We start from the raw sequence: 22,937 nt of genomic DNA, 5'->3' as shown, positions 1-22,937 counted from the left end.
ATATAGCAGTGGAATCTGCTACATGGATAGGATGGTAGTTTCCAGCCTGCATTTCCAAGGGATTTGAAATAGACCAAAAATCAAGGAAGGAGAGGCCAAGCTCAAGGGTCCTCTCCATTCCATTCAATCACACCAGCTGTGCTAAACAACAACAACAAAACACAGCAACCAACTTCTTTTATGTGTTCAATTCTATATAAAGTTCTGTTTTAATGGAGACTCCCATTATAAAAATGTGAAAATCAGGACCACAGTGATAAAAGTGCTGGTTACATGATCCTGACAGCTTAGGACACACATACAAGGTAAAAGGAGAAAAATGGCTTATGAAAAATTGTCCTCTGACCTCTACACACATCACGGAACAAGCATTTCTGCATTCACACACAAATGCACATGCACACATGCAATAAATGCAATAAAAAGAAATAAAATTGCTGGGTAGTGGTACCCATGCCTTTAATCCTAGCACTTGAGAGGCACAGGCAGGTAGATCTCTGTGAGTTGAGGCCTGGTCTACAGAGCAAGTTCCAGGACAGCCAGAGCAATGCAGAAAAACCCTGTCTCGAAAGACCATATAGAAACAAGTTTAGGTGACTTATTTGGACTCCCAGTGTTTTTAGTTATAGGATTGCAGCTGGAGGGAGTAGATACAAGTCTTGAAGCTTGCTATACTGAAACAAGCTCTTTTAGGTGCCGTCACCCAGCCTGCCTCTCCACTCTTTAGAACAATGAGGACAAGCATGCCAAGTAACTCTAGCTTAGTCCTGACTCAGGCCTGGGTTTACCAGAATTCTGCACACTAACTCTATTGCTGTTACTTTCTGGCTACAGTGATCATCACATACAGTTATTTTAACCATTTTTAAGACTTCAATGACAATACAAATTACTCAACTCTAATAGTAACTTATTATTCAGAGGACATTAAAATTCACCCTACTAGCCAACAGTACCTAAAGATAATTTTAGATAGCTAACTTTATTTCATGTCTATCCGGATAACATGTATACTGTAATGTTTTCTGAAATTAATGACTCCATAAGACAATACTTCACTTGAATGATCATATCTGATACTTTACAACATTTTATTTTATAATATTTGTTTTCTTCTTGCTGAAAACATAGGTGGGTAAAAGTTTTTCAGTTTCAGACATATTAGTAACATATAATTCTGAGGTTTCCAGAACAGAAAGTTCCCATTTTTTAATCCTACTACTACAAATTTAAGAATGTGTTTTATTTCCTGCAATGTAATTTTACAATTGTTATTTTTCTCCATTAATATCGAATACTAAAATTAGAGTATTCCAGTTTAGAGATGTTTTTTTCATTAGAAAAGTCTGTCCGGTCGATGCGAGAACTAGGACTCCCAACCTTGCTTAGCCAGGTTTTCCTACAAAACAGAAACAAACAGAAATGAGCATGTATAGTAACACAGAGTTTCTAAAAGATCCCACAAGAGGTAAGAAAGGGAGTTCACACATTTGCAATGCAACTTTTGCATATAATGTCACAATGGAGGACATTATTCTATATAACAAAAATTAACTATGATAAACAAATTGCTTACATTGTATATGCTGTTCTAAGAATTCTACCAAGTACAATATAAGGTTACACATGGACAAAGAAAAGGTAATAATTTAAGTAACTTACTTCATATTAAGGTCATTCTCCCTACCCTAAAAGAAATACTTCAAGGTCATTATTACCTAGCTCTTTTAAGTTTCAAAATATTTTTACAAAGTGGTTAGTAGTAAAAGTAAGTCATCATTCTTTTTATTACAAAGTATATGGTAGACTTGTGTGTGTATGTGTGTGTGTGTGTGTGTGTGTGTGTGTGTAGGTATATATACATGCTATATATAGGGCGAACATTACTGACAAAGAATAGACATGATTTCCTTAAAACACTAAATAAAACTAGATGACCCATTTTCCTATCTATTAAATATAGTTCTTACCATATGCATGAAATAATCTAATTGTTCTGAAAACATTTTTTCTGCGTATTTAGAGCAGAGGTTATCCTAACTCATTAGCAACATATATGATTTAATTTATGCATTTGAGACTTAATCGGATCACTCACTATACAGTTCAGGCCTATCTCATGTACCACAGAGACCTCAGACAACAGTTATAAGGATTTTCCAGAGTCCTCTCCTATTATTTGGGATAACTGATTCAGTAGCTGTGATGGTTAATATTGTGAACTTGACAGAACCTAGAAGAGACAGCTTCTGGGCATGTCTGAGGTATCATCTAGATTATGCTGAGGTAGAAATCCCCACCCTGAATGTGGGTGTCATCATTCCATGGACTAGGACCCCAGAATGCATAGAAAGGAGAAAGCTAGCCGGACGCAAGAATTCATTCTCTCTGCTTCTTGACTGTTGATGCAGAGTCACCTGCTGCTTCAAGTTCCTGCCAGCAAATCTTCTCCACCATGACAGACTGTACCCTCAACTATGAGCCAAAATGAACCCTACCTGTTAATAAATAAAGTTGCCCGGGGGTCGGGGGTCAGAGCTATTAGAGCCATAGCAAGAGCGTGGCGGTGGTGGCGCACGCCTTTAATCCCAGCACTTGGTAGACAGACCTAGGTAGATCTCTGTGTGTTCAAAGATACAGCCAGCATTGGAGACACACGCCTTTAATCTCAATCCCAACCATAGAAGACCTGGAAGTCTCTACAGACAGGCAGTGACGAGGCAGTCATGTGTTTGGGTTTACAACCAATGAGAAGGCAGAACAGAAAGACTATATAAGGACATACACACAGGAAGTAGGTCCTTTTCGGAGAGCTCTCTTGGCTGAAGCAGGAAGGGTAAGGCTCTTAGTTCTGACCTCTTGGCTTTCTTCTCTGAATCGGCTCTGTGTTTCTTATTTAATAAGACGGCTGGTTACATCTACACCTACCTAAAGTTGATTTTGTCATAGCAATGAGAAAAGTGATGAATGCAGTGATTCTGTATAGTGGTGTGTGTGTGTGTGTGTGTGTGTGTGTGTGTGTGTGTGTGTGTGTGTATACATGTGGGCATGCATGGAGGCTAGAGAACAACCTAGTATTGTTCCTCAGGTGCTATATATATATTTTTTTTGAGACAAGGTCTGTAAGAGGCCTGGAACTTGCCAGATAGGCTGGGCTGGCCAGTGAGCCCCAGTCTCTGCCTCTCCAGCACTGGGATTACTAGTAGGAACATCATGATCAGCATTTTTCTCACATGGGTTCTAGGAATGAAACTCAAGTCCTCACGCCTGCAGGCAAGTACTTTACCAACTGACACCCATCCCCCACAATAATGAGGCTGTTGTATACAAGTGATGGCATGAGCCCAGCTGTTACAGAGGAAACAGTTCCTCACATCCCTGAAATTACTCCTTGCTGTGAAACACACCTGTATTGTACTGTACAGTGTAATCTCATACTGAATTAAAGCTTAGATTAAAAAACTATTTTCTGGGCAAAACTGATTGTCTGAAAATGACTCTTAACCAGGGAAAAGAATTCTAATGACTCAAATTGCCATTATGCTTTGAGCTCCACCCACTTGGCTTTACTTGTGACTTTTGCTGGGTGAGGTTAATTTTGCTACTCTGCATGGGCTAAATCATCAATAGTTACAGACTTCATTTCTTTTACTCATCTAATTAAAATCTTAAAAGTGAAAATTTCACATTCTTAGTTACTTTCCTCTTGCTGTTATTAAACACAATGGCCAAGGTAACTTATAAAAAAGCATTTTAATTTGGAGCTCACTGCTCTAGAGGAGTGGAGTCCATGATTACCATGCTGGGAAGCATGGCAGCAGGCAGATGGTATGGTGCTGGAGCAGCAGTGAGAGCTCACATCTGGTCCACAAGCATGAGGTAGGGAGAGCTAACTGGCAATGATTGAGCTTCTGAAACCTTGAAACCCTCTTCCAGTGACACACCCCCTCCAACAATCCTTTCCAAACAGTTCCACCAACTAGGGGTCAAGAATTCAAGTACATGAGCATATGGGGCCATTCTCATTCAAACCACCCACACTCATTGAATAAAATTCAATTTTTGTGACAAACAGTTGATGACTTCAATTTTACTTATCAAATCTCTAAATTTTCTTGAAAACAAAGGCCAAAATTGTAGCCAAACTAACATTTAATGAGCACTGACTGTCGACTAAGTTCTTTATATACACTTTTTCTTTATTATACATGTAAGCCCTGGAGCTAACAATCTACTACTTCCAAGGAGATAGAAAGCAAGATAACTCAGTAAGCTGCTCCATGTGGTAGTAGCAGAGGAGAAATGGTCAGGCTCTGAATGCATCTAAAGGACTGTAAGTAGATTTGCTCACAGAGTGCACACAAGTGTGAGAAAAGGAGAGGTGTAAGGATGACAGCCAGTATTTGGTTTGAGTGACTAGCTGGATGGAGTTGTTACTTACTGACAAGGAGAGGTAGGGATAGGGGCAGGTTCTGGGGGAAGATGAGAATTTCAGTTTTGGGATACCAAGCTTAAGATGCTGTTAGCCATCCAGGTGAGATGTTGACTTGGGGTGGGATCTGCAAGTCTGGCAAGAGGAAACACAATTCAGAGTCTTTTAGCAAACAGACCAGTATCGAACACTGTGAGACTGGTTGGCATCATTATGAAGATAGACAGAAAGAATGGGGGTTCTGTGATTACATTTTGAGGTACACTAATGTGAAGAGCTCAAAAAGGTGAGGAAGAATCAGAAGAACCATCCATTGAACTCTGCAGAAAACTAGGAGAGTGTGGTATCCTGAAAGCCCATACAGTCTGCAGGGAATAAAAGGATGTCCACAAACCTGCTGGTGGTCAGGGGAAGAGAGAACTTAGGAATGATCATTGCACTTTAGCAATGGTGATGACCATAACAGAAGTTTTGTGGGATGAAAACCATATTTGAGGAGGTTCAAGATAGAACAAGAGCAGAAAGATTAGAATGCATAAATCCAAGACAAGGACAGGTGGGCAGAGGAATGCAGGAAATCTATCTGTGCTGATAATGCAGTGTGTTGAGGTAGCTGCTTTACACCAGCTCCTCACCATCCATCAATACCTTCCTGATTGCTAGTCAGATGGCCAGATAAGGACATCATGACTGGTTGTTGGAAAGTTTAAAGGCCTTGTTGTTTCCATTGTGGTGAGGATGGCCACATTGTGTCATGGTTCCATACATGCCACTACTGTCACTAAGAACCTCATTGCCTGACCTGGCTGTTAAGGAATATCCTGACCACTGGTCACAAGCCATGAAACCTCACTCTCCCTGGGCTGTTCTTGGAGCTGGCGTTTAACGTGTAGTTAGGTTCGGAGACTGTTGATCTACGAGTTCTAGGGAAAAACAAAATTGTCATGAAATTTCACATAAATGTATGCTAATTAAAAGGATGCTTACCCTATCCCTACATTTCACATCTACATACATATCCACATATGTATATATGTATGCATATATACATACCCTTACATTGAAAGAGACCCACATCGTCAAATGGTATTATAGGTGATCAATTCACCAAGAAGGCATTTTATACATGGCATATTCTAGGTGCTTGAATGCATACATAAATGCATACTTAAAATGAAACTTGTTCTCTTGGGGACTTATGTCAAACAGGGAAGTGTGGAAAATAAAGATGGTTATATGGTAGAATGTAACATGCAAAGTGCTGTCCACAAAGGAGGAGACATACCAAAGGCATGTACACTGAGAATGCACTTGGGTATATCACTGTGAGAGTGATAGCATTTTAATTACGTTCTTAAGAAAATGTTAGCAAATTTGCAAATCTTAGAAAAGCACGATTGAAACAAAGAGCTGCTGGTAATGTTTATATAAAATTGTTCAGGTTTTGAATGACCAAAAGAAAGTCTTAAACAAACAAGTAGCAAAATGGAAAACTTATTTGGAATATTCTTTTATGCAGACTACTTTAAACCAATATATAAGATGTTAGTGCAATAGAAAAATGGGCAAAAAACACGAGTACATAAAAATAAATATAAATAATGCCAATAAATATCTGAAAATATTCACAGTTTTATGTTAAAAATTCAAAGAAAGAATGAGATAGTATTTATTGTGTGTGTGTGTGTGTGTGTGTGTGTGTGTGAGAGAGAGAGAGAGAGAGAGAGAGAGAGAGAGAGAGAGAGAGAGAGAGAGAGAGAGAGAGCATGTGTGGAGATTAGAGGAAAATGTGAATGAGTTGGTTCTCTCCTACAATATTGGCACTGGTGACTGAACACAGATCATTAAGCTTGATAGCAGGTACCTTTACCTGCCAGGCCATCTCTCCAGCCCTTATAACACTTTCAATAATTTAAATTTTGTTTTATAGAATTTCATCCATGAGAACTCAATGTGCATCATTTTTACCACTTCCCTTCCAATCTCTCCCATGTTCCCATCCCTCCCCCTCAAATTCATGACCTCTCTTTAATTATAAATTTTGTAAATTAAAAAATCAAGTTTTATAAATTATAATTTATAAATAGAACTGCTAAGTCCATTTAGTATTGCTTATATGTATATGTGTTTAAGGTAGACCACTTGGGATTGAATGACATTTCACAGGCTTGTCCTTGGAGAAGATGGATTTTCTCACTCTCAACTGCCATTAATTGCCCATTGCTCTTTATTTGGGGTGGGGCCTTGAGAGATTTCCCCATCCATGTTAACATGTCAATTAGTGTTGACGATGTAGGCCTTGTTTAGGTGTACATATTGTTGAGATTTTATGGCTACAGCTCCCTGTTATACACAGAAGACACTGTCTCACAGCATTCTTGGTCCTCCAGCCTTACAATCTTTCCACCTCTTCTGAGATGTTCCCTGGGCCTGAGGTGTATGGGTTGCATTGTGGATGTATCTGCTGGGGATGGGTACCCCACGTCAATTGTTCTCTGTGTTTTGAACACTTGTGTGGATCTCTGTAAGAGTTTTCTATCTGCTGCAAAAAGAAGCTTCTTTGATGAGGGGTGAGAGCTCCATTTATCTGTGGGTGTACATATTTAGAACACAGTAGTTAGGAATTGTACTGGTGTCAGAATTATCAGTAGTAGGTTCTAAAACAAATTTTTCCCAAAATTTACTTAAATGTAAACTTAAATATAAATATCTTATAGTGGCAGTTAAGGTACAGGCAAAGAGACATTTTTTTTTTTCTGTGTTGTTGATGAGATTACAGGACTTGTTTTAAGAGCAGTTTGGTTCTACCTAACAGATGATGAAATGTCCACATTACCCAGGCATACTATCATTGGGAGGATATCCTGGGATACAAACTCTGAGACAGAGATTAGCATGTTAATCAAAGCTCTGGTTTAACATCTCCTGGGAGGTAAGAAAACAAGACAGAACTGGATGGTGGCGATGCTGAGCAGCTTAGCCAACATGAAGCTCTTGAAGCCAGAAGGACCCTGCAGGGTTGTCCAGTATAAGGTGAAACGGTTGTGTCTTTGTGTTTTTACTTCCTAAATTAACCAGACAAACGATGCTGTGCAGAGAAGGGGTTTAGCCTTTACTCAGGAGCCTGCTCTATTGAGGCCATTCCTCAGGAGGGTGATGACAGTGGCCAGTCTTCTAGCAGCACTCCCAGCACCTGGAGGGAAATATAAGTGGCACTTTGCAGCCTCTGTTCATGCCCTCAGCTCAGGGGGATGACTGAGCGGGAAGGACAAAGGGATGGTGACTGGTGGGACAAGGCCCAGGGGAAGTTGGATAAAACAGGTTAGGCACATTCATTAGGTTTAATTTCTGTTTTATACTTATTTATTTGTCCACGTGTATATGTGCCATGGTACTGTGGTAGTAGAGCTCAGAAAACAGCCCCTGGGAGTCAGTTCTTTCCTCTTACTCCTATCACCAGGCATGGCAGCAAGCCCCTGTGCCTACTAAACCATCTTGCCAGTCCACTTTTTAGAAAATAAGGAAGACACATCTTTTCTTTCCAGAAGGGAACACAATACATTTATTTAAAAATTGAAGAGCAATTTGGATGTAAAGAGACATTTACATGAAATAGTCTCCATATTCACAGCAATGTAGGAATTAAGATAATTTATTGTGCATTGACAGATACACAGTGAACAATGGGAGGCCTTAAGTTTACATTGTGCTTCCCTGGATGCTGGCCCTACTAAGCTGGCCAATGCCAGTGAAGCCAGGGGTCAATGTCTGGGCCAATAGTTTCTCAACAGCAACAACTCATCTCAAGGGAGATTTAAAATTTTTAACAGATAGTTTTGTATGAGACTCCCACCTCCTCCAACCTAAAGTGGACTTATCTACTGGCTTGTCCCTAAGTTCTGCTTCTTTCTGTGTTGAATAGGATGAGCCAAATAAACTGCTTCCATGGTGAATCTGCTCTTGGTCTTTGAACACCTTTTCTCTTCAATCTATTATATTCTACAGGAAAAACACACCCAATATTCCTGCCCACAGGGCATAACCTGGCCATGCTGTCCTGGGAGTCTGTGAAGGTTAAAGCCTTGTGCTGGCTGGTTTTACGTCAACTTGACACAAGTTAGAGTGATTTGGGAAGAAAGAACTTCAGTAAAGAAAACACCTCCCACCCCCCTACCCTCCCACTCCCATTTACCCCCCAGATTGGCCTGCAGGCTAGGCTACTGTGCATTTTCTTGATTTCTTGATTGGTGACTGATGTGAGAGTGCCCAGCTCACTGTGGGTAGGGCCACTACTGGGCAAGTGGTCCTGGGTTGTATAAAGAAGCAGGCTCAGCAAGCTAGTAAGTGGCACTCCTCTATGGTCTCCACATCAGTTCTGGCCTCCAGGTTTCTGCCCTGATCTCCCTGGATGGTAAACTACAAGTTGTAAGATGAAATAAACCCTTTCCTCCCCAGTTTGACTTTGGTCAGTCTCTAATCACAGCAACAGAAACCCTGACTAACACAGACTTGGTGCACATTAGATCATAAGTATCCCCCAGAGGTTCATGCAGTAAAGACTTCCCCTGAAGTTGGTGATAGCAGGATACAGTGGAGCCTTTGAGAAGGAGCTTACTGAGAGATCTGTAGGTTTTTGGGGGATAACCTGGAAGTGCTTGTGGGACTCTCATCTTTTCCTTGATCACAGGCCACAAATAATGGTGCAAATCAGTCATGGACTGAACCTCCAAACTGTGAGCCAAATAAACCTTTACTCTTTATAAGGTGATCATTTCTGATGCTTTGCTATAGTAATGGAAAGCTAAGTAATGCAAGATGTCCACATTCAATGATTCACTTCCACTGAATATCTTTTTCGGTCTTATATTATCCTCCACTGTGCCCATGGGACCATCTCCAGGGCATAAAGTTTTGACTTCCTCTGGGATCCCCAGAAGCTTGCTAGTAAAGTCTGTAGGATAAGTGCTTACTATTCAGATCTGGAATAAGTTTTATTTTTAGCCCTCTCTTCATGCCTGTGCCCCGCTGTCTGAGTCTTGTTGGATTCCCACTATATTAACTCTGTTACACAGCTGTGCAGCTCAAGTCTACCTCATATTCGCCCACCTGCTTCCCAGTTTTCATGGTTGCTGTAACTTTCCATCCCATTCTTAGACCTTATAGGTGTTTCAAGAAAATCCTTTTTCCTAGTAAGTGGAGTTTATGTAGGAGTAAAAGTAAATGCCTGTGTTCAAAATGTAATATCTTTAAAACATGGTTTTATCCTTTATATTTACAACTTCAGGGCCAGCAAGATGGCTAAGTAGATAAAGGCACTTTTCTGTCAAGCCAGACAACCTAAGTTCAATCCCTGGAATCCACACATTTGTAAAAGGAGAAAATGATGCCTAAAAATTGTCCTCTAACCACCACATGTGTGCAATGATGTGTGTCTCACAGCATTCTGAGACTTCCCTGCCTCCCCTCTCCTTTACACAATAAAGAATTTTTTTTTAAAAAGAATGTCTTTAGCCTTTGTGGAGTTATATAAAATATCTCCTAATTTTTAATAGTTAGACATTTTCTCCAGTACTTTTTACTGAATAGCTTAGCTTTCCCCACATGCTTCAAACAGAATTTCCAGCACATTCTAAACTGGCACCTGCACCTAATGTTTTCCTAGACATTCTGCTTGGCTGCACTGGAATCTGCTCTCTAAGCTAGTACCAACATTATAACTTTAGAGCACATTTTAATTCAGTCGTCTCCCTACTTCCTTCAATGATTTTACTTTTGAATGTTGTCTTATATAGTTTTCTAGCTCTTAGCAGAATTTTAACCATTCTCTGTTAAATATTACACCTGTTGAGAGAAAACTCACATTCTGTATTAGCTACTTGTGACATAACATTTGATAGAGACAATTTAAAAGAGGGAAGGATTATTTTCGGTCCTGGTTACAGAGGTTTCAGGCCAGGGTTTCTTGGTCCCATACACGTGGGCAGATCATCTTGGTGTCAGAAGCATGTGACTTGGGAGCTTCTTCACCACATTATGGACAAAAAGCAGACAGGGTGACTAAAAGGAGCCAAGGACAAGGTGCCCCTGAAGAAGAATCCACCCCAAGGATCTATTTCCTCCGGGTAGGCTGTAAGTTACTCCTAAAGTTTTCAGAATTTCCCAACATAGGGCCACCAGCTGGAGATTTGGACTTTAAAACATGATCCTGGGGGGGCTAAGGAGCATTTCCTATTGAAACCACAGTGTGTTTAACAATCTTATCAAGAGAAAAATGTTCACTACTTTTTTCAAGTCTTTAAGTGCCTCCACTCAAGTTTGTAGTTTGCTTAGCTTGGGTCCTCTGCACTTCTCAATAAATTTCTACTTAGTTAAGCTTCCACATTTCTTGCTATTTTGAGCAATACTTGAATCTTGTAGGAGGAGATTTTAGTGAGCTCTTAAGCTGTAGTTGGTGTCTTGCTGAGCTTTGCTGGGGGTATAATGTTTCTTACTTGTTTTCATTGGTTTCCTATGATTTACTTAGAGACCATCTCATGTGATTTTTTTTTTTTTCTGATTTGTCAGTTTTTTTCACACTGGCTGAATAATTTCAAGTTCTCTGTATTTTGGGTTCCTTAGCCACATTTCTCCAATTATTGCATTCTAAAGAACTGCTGCTGTAACTATGCAGAGAAAGAAAGGGACATGGGCAGCATGCACAGCTGAGTGCACATCACAGCCAGCACACATTGCTCTGGTGCCTTCCTATCTTGTCCATTTATCCATTAGTGCAGTGCACTCTATAAATGGTGAATGGATCACTGGACTGATAGATGAATTCTATGCACCTGAGAGAGACTGAAGTCAAATACTTCTGTTATAAATCTGAATGTATTCACACATACATGCATTTCAGGTATTTCTATTCAAGAAACACTATCCTTTGATAGGATCTTTAGAAAGTTCAAAATCCAAGTTTGAAAAAATTGAAAAAGATTTGGAAAAAACCTATTGACAGAAGTCATATTACTTGGGAGTCATATGTCTCCATTCACTGCAACACATTTTAAATGTTTTTTGTTTGTTTGTTTGTTTTTTGAGACAGAGTTTCTCTGTGTAACTTTGGAGCCTGCCCTGAAACTCACTCTGAAAACCAGGCTGGCCTTGAACTCACAGAGATCGACTTGCCTCTGCTTCCTGAGTGCTGGGATTAAAGGTGTGTGCCACCACCAACTGGTTTAAATGTGTTTTTAAATGTCTTATGTAGAGTTTTTAAAAATGAAACTAATTTTTGTAAGACTTTTTATTTTTTACCAAAATCATGTTGGCTTTAACATGTAGCAACATGTAACATAACACAGTAGCAACTGGAAAAGGGGTTTCATTGTGAATGTATTTCTTATATATTTGATGAGAATTATACATGTTGTGAAAAGAATTTTTTATGGAAGGAAAAAATCACAATGATCTTACATGAATGATTTCTAAGCACCTTCTTTGCATTATGAATAAATAAAACACAGGGCTGGTGCATATCAAATAGCCAAGGAAAGATCTCTTGTCTAATAAATTAGCAGTGCTATGTTTTTATTATCATTATTATTTTAGTGTGTGTGTGTGTGTGTTACCATTCAGATAGTCATCGACCATCAGGCCCGTTGGAGTTCCACAACGTTCTCTATAATTCTTTGTGGCAGATGGTACATATTTAGCCATCAGATACAGTAAGTGCCATACATTCATGGCCTTGGCAACAGTAAAGCAGCCAGATGTGGCCTTTGAAAATGTGCTTAGGCTACTGACCTTCCAGGGTCAGTATGGAAAGGCCTTGCCTCCACAGTGTGTCATAGCAGTGACATTTGTAAATTGCTATATATGTGTAATTGCTTATGTGTTCTTGATATGCCTCCCTGACACTAGCATGCAAGTTCTAAGACAAACTCAGTCTTATTATTAAATAAATATGTCAGTACTAGATAATAACATATTGAAAGAATGAGTCTTTGTCACCTGTATGCTTTCTTCAGGTCTATAGCTCCCACGCCTTGGAGAGTATTCTAGGTCCTATACCATTAACATGCAGAAAGAAACCCTGAGTATAGACTCAATTTTGATTTTATAGCACATGAAACAAAAACCTTATTTTTGAAATAATCTTTGAAAGCAAAAAAAAAAAAAAAAAAAAAAAGGTTTGCCCATGGTGTTCTCCTATGAAACAGCACAATTAACGGCTACAGTCATCTTCTCAAAGGGTACTGGAAGCCTTGGCATCTGACTAATGACTTACACCTAAGCCTGGGAAGCAAGATGATTCATTGCAATTGGCTCATTTATTTTTAACAGCTCCTCCAATTTTCTTATGTTTCTTATGACTGAGTTTATACAGGACAGAAATAAACACAGTGACTGGCTTTGCTTGGTGTTCAGAGTAATTCTTACAGCGCGGCAGGGAGATCAAGTTCATCCTGCACACCCAGTCATGGACATGCTGCCATCTCCTGCGAATAGTGCATGACTGTTAATGTGGACATATCAGTCCTAGGACACTTTCCTTAGTGTCTCAACAGACATACAAATACCCACTCATGTATTTGTTATATTAATTCAGGATTTTCAAGCCTTTGAGAGAAAAGATCTCTTTTTCCAACATTTTAAATGAAAGCTTCATGCTCTTTGGCACAATGCTTTTCTCTGACAGAAGAGAATGGCGCGTGTGTGTGTGTGTGTGTGTGTGTGTGTGTGTGTGTGTGTGTATGCACAGAAATCCCATCCACCACAGGCTTCACTGCCCTCAAGCATTTCAGGAGCATTCCAAGGGCTATGAGAAACTTAGTGTGAAAACTGCCCCATTAACCTATCATTTAGCAAAGCCATAGAGTAGACTGTAAAGAGAATTCATCATCTGTGGAAACAGAAACCAGCAGCGCTGTCTCCTCTCTAACTCAAGTCAGTGTTGCCTGTAGAAAGTGGGCAAGTGAGCTCCTAGGATGATAGAAAAAATGCCATCTAAGTAATATCCTTGACTGAAACAAAGAGGTGAAATTAAAGCACTAGAAAGCCAACACTATCAATAATTCATAGCAGTTCTATTTCCTGAGACTAAAGTGGGGTGGAAGTATCCTTTCAGATATCTCTGCAGCACTGGTATAAAACTCAACTGAAGTGAGGAAGCAGACAGTAGGAAAAGATAGTGTATGAATTAAGCTAATGTAGTGCTTGCCAATCTCAAGCTTTTAAGCCAGCATTGATAATGGACAGATAGTGTATAACATTTTTGCTATTCTCTTTTTCTCAAACTGCTGTCTTTATTCAGGTATATGCAGAAAAATAATACTATGTTATAAAAATAAATGTTTAAGTGGTACTTTAATAGCATGCCTAAAAACTTGCTAGCTGATTATCCAGAAACCCCCAGGTCCTGCATAATTAACCAGAGATGAGATTCCTCTACTACTGTCATCACAGAGATCCTGAAAAGACTGAAGAGGATACCCAGAGAGGCCTTCCCCTAGGCCCCATCCGTGGGCACCAGCCATTCTGGGGAAGATCTGCCCAACTTGGCCCCAGGTTTGGGAGGGTTCCCCTTTTCCAAGACCCCAGGCAGACCCTGCAATCTCCATGCCCTGCCCCCACACACATCTGCCTGAGACCCCAGCCACTTCCTGAGACTCAGAGACCAGCCCCCAGCTCCCATCTGGCCCGGAACTCCCATCTGGACCATAGGTGAGTGCCTGGGGTCATACCCAGAGAGGCCTGCCCCTAGGTCCCATCCTTGGGCATCAGCCATTGCGGGAAAGACCTACCCAACTTGGCCCCAGGTTCTGACCATCAGGCAGGACCCCTCTCCCAAGGTTCCCCTTCTCTAAGACAACCCCCCCTCCCCGGCAGACCCTGCAATCTTCACGCCCTGCTCCCACACCCATCCGCCCAAGACCCCAGTCACTGCCTGAGACTCAGAGACCAGCCCCCAGCTCCCATCCAACCCAGAGCTTCCATCTGGACCAGAGAAAGGCTTCCTGAATCTGTCAGCTCTGTCTGGACCAAGAGCGCTGATAAGACCAAGAATGAATCCACGAGGAGATGGGCAGATGACAAGGCAGAATTATATACAACAAAATAGAGCAATACAGCATCACCAGAACTTAGCCTTCTTCCAACAGCTAGACCTGAACATCACAAAATGAAAGAAGCAGAAGAAAGCAACCTTATGAATAACATCATGAAGATGCTAGAGGCTTATAAAGAAGAAACCAAAAATGAAATGGAGGAACAGACAAACAAAAAATGGGAAGAACGCTATAAAAAACTAGAGGAAAGACAAATAAAGCAGAAAAAAAACAATAAATCCCTGAAAGAAAATCATGAAAAAGCAATGAAACAGATGAGGGAAACAGTCCAAGACCTGAAAAGGGAAATAGGAAAAATGAAGAAGACACAAACAGAGGGAATGCTGGAAATAGAAAATCTGAGTAAATGAACAGGAACTTCAGATGCAAGTACAACCAACAGAATGCAAGAGATGGAAGTGAGGATCTCTGGCGTTGAAGATACGGTAGAAGAAATAGATTCATCAGTCAAAGAAAACACTAAAGCCAACAAAGTCATGATCCTAAATGTCCAAGAAATTTGGGACACCATAAAAAGACCAAACCTACGAATAATAGGGATAGAGGAAGCAGAAGAACACCAAGTCAAAGGCACAGAAAATATATTCAACAAGATCATAGAAGGAAACTTTCCCAACTTAAAGAAGGAAATGCCTATGAAGATACAAGAAGCCTATAGAACACCAAACAGACTAGACCCCCCCAAAGAAGTCCCCTTGCCACATAATAATTAAACAACTAAACCTACAGAATAAAGAAAGAATATTAAGAGCAGCAAAGGAAAAAGGCCAAGTGACTTATAAAGGCAAACTCATCAGAATAACACCCGATTTCTCAATGGAGACTTTGAAAGCCAGAAGGACCTGGACAGATGTAATGCAGACACTAAGAGACCATGGATGTGAGCCTAGACTAATATACCCAGCAAAACTTTCTGTCATCATAGATGGAGTGAACAAGACATTCCAAGACAAAGCCAGATTTAAACAATACTTATCCACAAACCCAGCCCTACAGAAAGCACTAGAAGGAAAATTCCAACATAAAGAAGTCAGATATACCCTCGAAAACACAGGCAATAGATAACACCACAGCAGTAAACCCCAAAGAAGAGAAGTACACACACACTACCATCAAAAAAATAACAGTAATGAACAAGCACTGGTCATTAATATCCCTTAATATCAATGGAATTAGTTTACCTATAAAAAGACACAGGCTAACAGAATGGATACAGAAGCAGGACCCATCTTTCTGCTGCATACAAGAAACATACCTCAAATTCAAAGATAGACACTACCTAAGAATAAAAGGCTGGGAAAAGACTTTCCAATCAAATGGTCTTAAGAAGCAAGTGGGTGTAGCCATCCTAATATCCAGCAAAATAGACTTCAAACTGAAATCAATCAAAGGAGATCAAGAAGGGCATTACATACTCATCACAGGAAAGATCCACCAAGATGAAGTTTCAGTTCTGAACATTTATACCCCAAACACAAGGGCACCCACATATGTAAAAGAAACATTACTAAAGCTTAAATCACATATAAAACTCTACACATTAATAGTGGGAGACTTCAACACCCCACTTTCACCACTGGACAGATCTCCCAAATCGAAACTTAACAGAGAAATAAAGGACATAACTGATGTCATGACTCAAATGGACTTAATCGATATCTACAGAACATTCCATCCTAACAAAAAAGAATACACCTTCTTCTCAGCACCCCATGGAACCTTCCCTAAAATCGAGCACATACTTGGCCACAAAGCAAATCTCAACAGATACAAAAAAATTGGAATAACCTCCTGCATTCTATCACACCACCATGGTTTAAAGTTAGATTTCAACAACAACAAAAACTACAGAAAACCTACAATCTCATGGAAACTGAATAATGCTCAACTGAATCACCAATGGGTTACGGAAGAAATAAAGAAAGAAATTAAAGACTTCCTAGAGATCAATGAAAATGAATACACCACATACCAAAACTTATGGGACACTATGAAAGCAGTGCTAAGAGGGAAATTCAGAGCACTAAATGCCCACATAAAGAAGTTGGAGAAATCTCACACTAGTGACTTAACAGCACATCTGAAAGCTTTAAAACAAGAAGAAGCAAAGTCTCCCAGGAAGAACAGACGCCAGGAAATTATCAAACTGAGAGCTGAAATCAATAAAATAGAAACAAAGAGAACAATTCAAAAAATTAATGAAACAAAGAGTTGATTCTTTGAGAAAATCAACAAGATAGACAAGCCCTTATCCAAACTAACCAAAAGACACAGAGAGAGCATCTAAATTAACAAAATCAGAAATGAAAAGGGGGACATAACAACAGACAATGAGGAAATCCAGAGAATCATCAGGTCACACTTCAAAAACCTCTACTCCACAAAACTGGAAAATCTAAAAGAAATGGATAATTTTCTGGATAGGTACCACATACCTAAGTTAAATCAAGACCAAATAAACTATTTAAATAGTCCAATAACCCCCAAGGAAATAGAATCAGTCATTAAATGTCTCCCAGCCAAAAAAAGCCCAGGACCAGATGGTTTCAGTGCAGAATTCTACCAGTTCTTCAAAGAAGAGTTAATACCAATACTCTTTAAATTGCTCCACACAATAGAAACAGAAGGAGAACCAAATTTCTTCTATGAGGCTAAAATTACTCTGATTCCTAAACCAAACAAAGATGCAACAAAGAAAGAGAACTACAGACCCATCTCCCTCATGAACATTGATGCAAAAATACTCAATAAAATATTGGCAAACAGACTCTAAGAACACATCAAAACAATTATCCACCATGATCAAGTAGGCTTCATCCCAGGGATGCAAGGGTGGTTCAACATACGAAAGTCCGTCAATGTAAACACCATATAAACAAACTTAAAGAAAAAAACCACATGATCATCTCACTAGATGCAGAAAAGGCATTTGACAAAATCCAACACTCCTTTATGATAAAGGTCTTGGAGAGATCAGGAATACAGGGAACATACCTAAACATAATAAAGGCAATTTACAGCAAGCCAACAGGCAATATCAAATTAAATGGAGAGAAACTCAAAGCGATTCCACTAAAATCAGGAACAAGACAAGGCTGTCCGCTCTCCCCATACTTATTCAATATAATACTTGAAGTTCTAGCCAGAGCAATAAGTCAACATAAGGAGATTAAGGGGATACAAATTGGAAAGGAAGAAGTCAAGCTTTCCCTACTTGCAGATGACATGATAGTATACATGAGTGACCCCAAAAATTCAACCAAGGAACTGATACAGCTTATAAACACCTTCATCAACATAGCAGGATACAACATCAACTCAAAAAAAAATCAGTAGCCCTCCTATATACAATTGACAAACAGGCTGAGAAGGAAATCAGAGATACATCACCCTTTACAATAGCCACAAATGATATAAAATACCTTGGGGTAATTCTAACTAAGCAAGTTAAGGACCTATATGACAAGAACTTTAAGTCCCTGAAAAAAGAAATTGAAGAAGATGTCAGAAAATGGAAAGATCTCCCATGCTCATGGATAGGCAGGATTAACATAGTAAAAATGGCAATCTTACCAAAAGAAACCTACAGATTCAATGCAATCCCCATCAAAATACCAACACAATTCTTCACAGACCTGGAAAGAATAAATCTCAACTTCATATGGAAAAACAAAAAACCCAGGATGGCCAAAAGAATCCTGTACAATAAAACAACCTCTGGAGGCATCACAATCCCTGACCTCAAGCTCTGCTATAGAGCTACAGTAATAAAAACAGCTTGGTACTGGCATAAAAACTGACATGTGGGCCAATGGAATCGAATTGAAGACCCTGACATTAACTCTCATACCTATGAACATACAACTTTTGACAAAGAAGCCAAAAGTGTACAATGGAAAAAAGAAAGCATCTTCAACAAATGGTGCTGGCATAACTGGATATCAACATGTAGAAGATTGCAAATAGATCCATATCTGTCACCGTGCACTAAACTTAAGTCCAAGTGGATCAAAGACCTCAACATAAATCCAGTTACTCTGAACCTGATAGAAGAGAAAGTAGGAAGTAGTGTTGAACACAGTGCCATAGGAGATCACTTCCTAAATATAACACCAGTAGCACAGACACTGAGAGAAACAATCAATCAATGGGACCTCTTGATACTGAGAAGCTTTTGTAGAGCAAAGGACACAGTCAACAATACAAAGTGACAGCCTGCAGAATGGGAAAAGGTCTTTAACAACCCCACATCTGACAGAGGCCTGATATCCAGAATATATAAAGAACTTAAGAAATTAGACATCAAAATGCCCAACAGTCCAATTAAGAAATGGGCTAAAGAGATAAACAGTGAATTCTCAACAGAGTAAGTTCAAATGGCTGAAAGACATTTAAGGAATTGCTCAACATCCCTAATAATCAGGGAAATGCAAATCAAAATGACTCTGAGATACCACCTTACACCTGTCAGAATGGCTAAGATAAAAAACACTGAAGACAGCTTATGCTGGAGAGGATGTGGAGCAAGGGGAACTCTCCTCCACTGTTGGTGGGAATGCAAGCTTGTACAGCCATTTTGGAAATCAATATGGTACTTTCTTAGAAAATTGGGAATCAATTTCCCCCAAGACCCAGCTATTCCACTCTTGGGCATATACCCAAGAAATGCTCAATCATACCACAAGGGCACTTGCTCAGCTATGTTCATATCAGCATTGTTTGTAATAGCCAGAACCTGGAAACAACCCAGATGCCGTTCAACTGAAGAATGGATAAATAAAATGTGGTACATTTACACAATGGAGTACTACTCAGCAGAGAAAAACAATGACATCATGAGGTTTGCAAGCAAATGGAGGGATCTAGAAAAAATCATCCTGAGTGAGGTAACCCAGACTCAGAAAGACAAACATAGTATGTACTCACTCATAGGAGGATACTAGATGTAAAACAAAGATGACTAGACTGCTACTCACAACTCCAGGGAGGCTACCTAGAAAACAGGACCCTAAGAAAGACACAAGGATTGCCCAATGACAGAGAAATGGATGAGATCTACATGAACAACCTGGATGTGAGTGGGGGTAATTAAGGGTGAGGGTCGAGGGAAAGAGAGCTTAGGGGAGTGGAAGATCCCAGCTGGATCAAGAACAGAGAGAGAGAACAAGGAATAAGATACCATAATAAATGAAGACCACATGAGAATAGGAAGAAGCAAAGTGCTAGAAAAGTCCCCAGAAATCCACAAAGATACCTCCACAATGTACTACTGGCAATGGTCAAGAGAAAGCCAAAACTGACCTACTCTGGTGATAGGATGGCCAAACACCCTAACTGTTGTGCTAGAAATCTCTTCCAATGACTGAGGGAAGCAGATGCAAAGATCCACGGCCAGGCCCCAGGTGGAGCTCCAGGAATTCAAATGGCAAGAAAGAGGAGGGATTATATGAGCGAGAATTATTGAGACCAAGATTGGAAAAAGCACAGGGACAAATAGCCAAACTAATGGAAACACATGAACTATGAACCAATAGCTAAGGAGCCCCCAACTTGATTAGGCCCTCTGGATAAGTGAGGCAGTTGATTAGCTTGAACTGTTTGGGAGGCACCCAGGCAGTGGGACCGGGACCTGTCCTTAGTGCATGTGCTAGCTGTTTGGAACCTGGGGCTTATGCAGGGACACTTTGCTCAGCCTGGGAGGAGGGGACTGGACCTGCCTGGACTGAATCTACCAGGTTGAGCTGAATCCCCAGGGGAGTCCTTGTTCTGGAGGGGATGGGAATGGGGGGTAGGCTGGGGGGAAGGTGCGGGGGGCAGGAGGGGGGAGGACAGGGGAATCCATGGCTGATATGTAAAATTAAATTAAATTATAAAATGAAAAAAATTTAAAAAAAAAGAAAAGAAAAGACTGAAGAGGATGGTTGCTTGCAGATCACCTCATGGACCATCTAGATCACATAGTAGGCTCTTAATAACTGTTATTGCAGTATAACTGTTCTCTGCCTTTGCACATTTGGTAATCTCTGGCATTCCCATAGTCACATACTTCCAGGGAAATTCTACTCATAAGGTCTTTCAGTCTTGGCAGAAGTGCTTCTCAGCTGTGGTGTAAAGTGTCACATCACTCCACCTCTTCAAATGAGTAAGTCTGGGATAGTATCCCAGGCATGAGCTGTGACCAGAATTCTGAGAAAGCCACCAATCCAAGGGCCTAGGAATGGAGAAGGTAGAACAAGTGAGGCCATAACTATAACCAAAGTGACAGACATGCTCTAATTTTTGTCTTATTCAGAGGTAAGAAGGTGCTAGCATCGTAGCAATGGCAATGGACTTCAGGATCCTCATGCTTGGTTGTAGGGCATGTAGGAATTACTAGAACTTCCCTGAAACATATCTTATATGGAGCAAGGAGGCTGCCACTGAAATAATTCACAGACATATGGGCATAGCAGAAAGCCCTACCAGAGCCATGGATATCTCAGCATTGCTGTCCCTGGCCCACATAACATAAGTCAAAGTTCAATTTTCACATACATATCACTGAGTGTGAAAGCATAAAGTACATATGAAATCTTGACTTTGAGGCAAGTCATGGAAATATAGCTTCTAACTCTATTGGGTCTTAAATAAAAGACAGCAGGAGGAGTTTGGACTAGAAGTTGATCAGGATAACATGGCACACCTATCTCCACTACTGTTGTTCAGTTAACAAGAACTACATAAAATCCTATGCTGTGGACTTCAGAAGTAGCAGGTGTCTTCTGTTTGTTGCTAGTGTGCAGTTTTAGTATATGATATTGTTGGACCCATTTCCTCAAATCTAAAGGAACACCAGCATTGAAGGATCAACAGAAGAGAAGCAGAAACACACCAGTGAAGGAGCAGAGAAGAGGACCGACCAAAGTGTAGCTCTGGGAAAATCAAGAGCACAGAGAAATTTATGGGGACAGTAGTCAACTTTCAAATGCTGCTGGGGCCAAGTAAAATATAAGCTGAAAAGTGGTTTGTAACCTTAGCAAGACAGCATCAGTGATGTGGTTGAAGTAGAGGAGGTTAGAACAGTTTTAAGGGTGAGGATGGAGCAAGAAATGGAGAGAGCAAGAACAAAGCTGTTGAGTTGTCTGTGAAAGAAGAGGTAGAACAGCTTCACAGAATTCTGCTGATGACCAGTCCAGCCAGCCTAGATTTTGAACTCAGTGCCTTTGGGTATTCATGAACATCCTGTGTCAGAAGTGTACTGAGAAAGACTGTATTAAGGACACATAGTTCAGCATGTTCTCTGTTCCAAATATGTTAAGATCTATACTCTGGTTTCTCTTCAGATCGTATAAATCTTTCACCTTTTACCAAATATGTTAAGATCTATTCCTACAGGAAGCCAAATGAAAAATGAGTTGGCCAGACATTCTTGTATTTTCACCCTTTACCCTGACTTTTCTATTTCCCTTAAAAATGCTCTTAGGCAAATAGAGGCTAATGCCATTAGCAGATGGTGGGCTACTAGACAGTTTAGAGCCAAACTCCAACCCATGCACAGCAGAGGTCTTATTGTATTTTTATGGCCTTCTTCCTGACTCTATATTATGCCCCTACCCTTAATTTCATTGTTAAATGTCCACTCTCTTGTTAGCAGTTTAATATGTTCTTATAACTCATTTTAAATTATGTAGGGATCTAAGTAAGGTATAATAAATACATGAAGCTGTGATCTTTTCTCCTTCCTTGATATTAACTATGTTACTTTCTCAATAGGAACTACAGGATAGGGTTACCTATAGACTTGTGTTCTATGATTGGCTTTGCTAGAGATCCTTTTCCATTAATGCAAGGAACACAATCTTCTTCCATCATAAAAACATATGTCTTAAGGGCAGGGGCTCTGCAACTGCAGTCCTGTTGATGGCCATGAATTTCTGGACTGGGAGCTGGTTTCCCTTGACTCTCTGAGGTGATGTGCCTGTGTGTAAATGCATGCATCCCCTTGGCAATCACTTTGAAAATAGTTTGCAGAAAAATGAATCAGAAGAATAGTTCAAGTGCCTTTGTGTGAAAAGCTATCTCACTGTCCCTTTACTTAGAATCTTATGTCCTAACAGATAGTGTATATATAATCATTATTTGCATACATTTAATTTTTTAATTTCAATAATTTATTCAGCTCCAAATATGTCATATATCAGGCCAAATGTCATATTCTGTCCCAAATGTGTGTCATATTCAGCTCCAAATGTATAAAATACTAAAAACACAATTTAAGTCCAATTTTGAGACAAAAGTACTTAATTAACATATGCTTCATTTCCAGGGAAACTGGGGTCTTCTGGGCAGTAAATAAAAACACTAAAAATGCATAGCAAGATAATTTTAGCTCCTTTGTAGAGGACATAGGATATAAATCA

The 22,937-nt window shown here is 39.9% G+C and overlaps 1 protein-coding gene across 3 annotated transcripts in view; it reads right to left on the bottom strand.

The window, feature by feature from the left end:
* Positions 1–1,054: 1,054 nt before the first annotated feature.
* Acyp2 (acylphosphatase 2) overlaps positions 1,055–22,937 on the bottom strand; it is a 211,871-nt gene continuing 189,988 nt past the window's right edge. For all 3 annotated transcript variants that reach the window (XM_059275143.1, XM_059275141.1, XM_059275142.1), the window contains one exon: positions 1,055–1,399. In XM_059275143.1, coding sequence (XP_059131126.1) covers positions 1,386–1,399 — 14 coding nt within the window. In that variant the 3' untranslated portion in view covers positions 1,055–1,385. The remainder of the gene's footprint in view (positions 1,400–22,937) is intronic.

The sequence above is a fragment of the Peromyscus eremicus genome, chromosome 10 (genome assembly GCF_949786415.1).
Source record: "Peromyscus eremicus chromosome 10, PerEre_H2_v1, whole genome shotgun sequence".
Taxonomy (NCBI): domain Eukaryota; kingdom Metazoa; phylum Chordata; class Mammalia; order Rodentia; family Cricetidae; genus Peromyscus; species Peromyscus eremicus.
The sequence above is the reverse complement of the archived record's forward strand: the minus strand, read 5'-3'. Positions and strand labels throughout refer to the sequence as shown.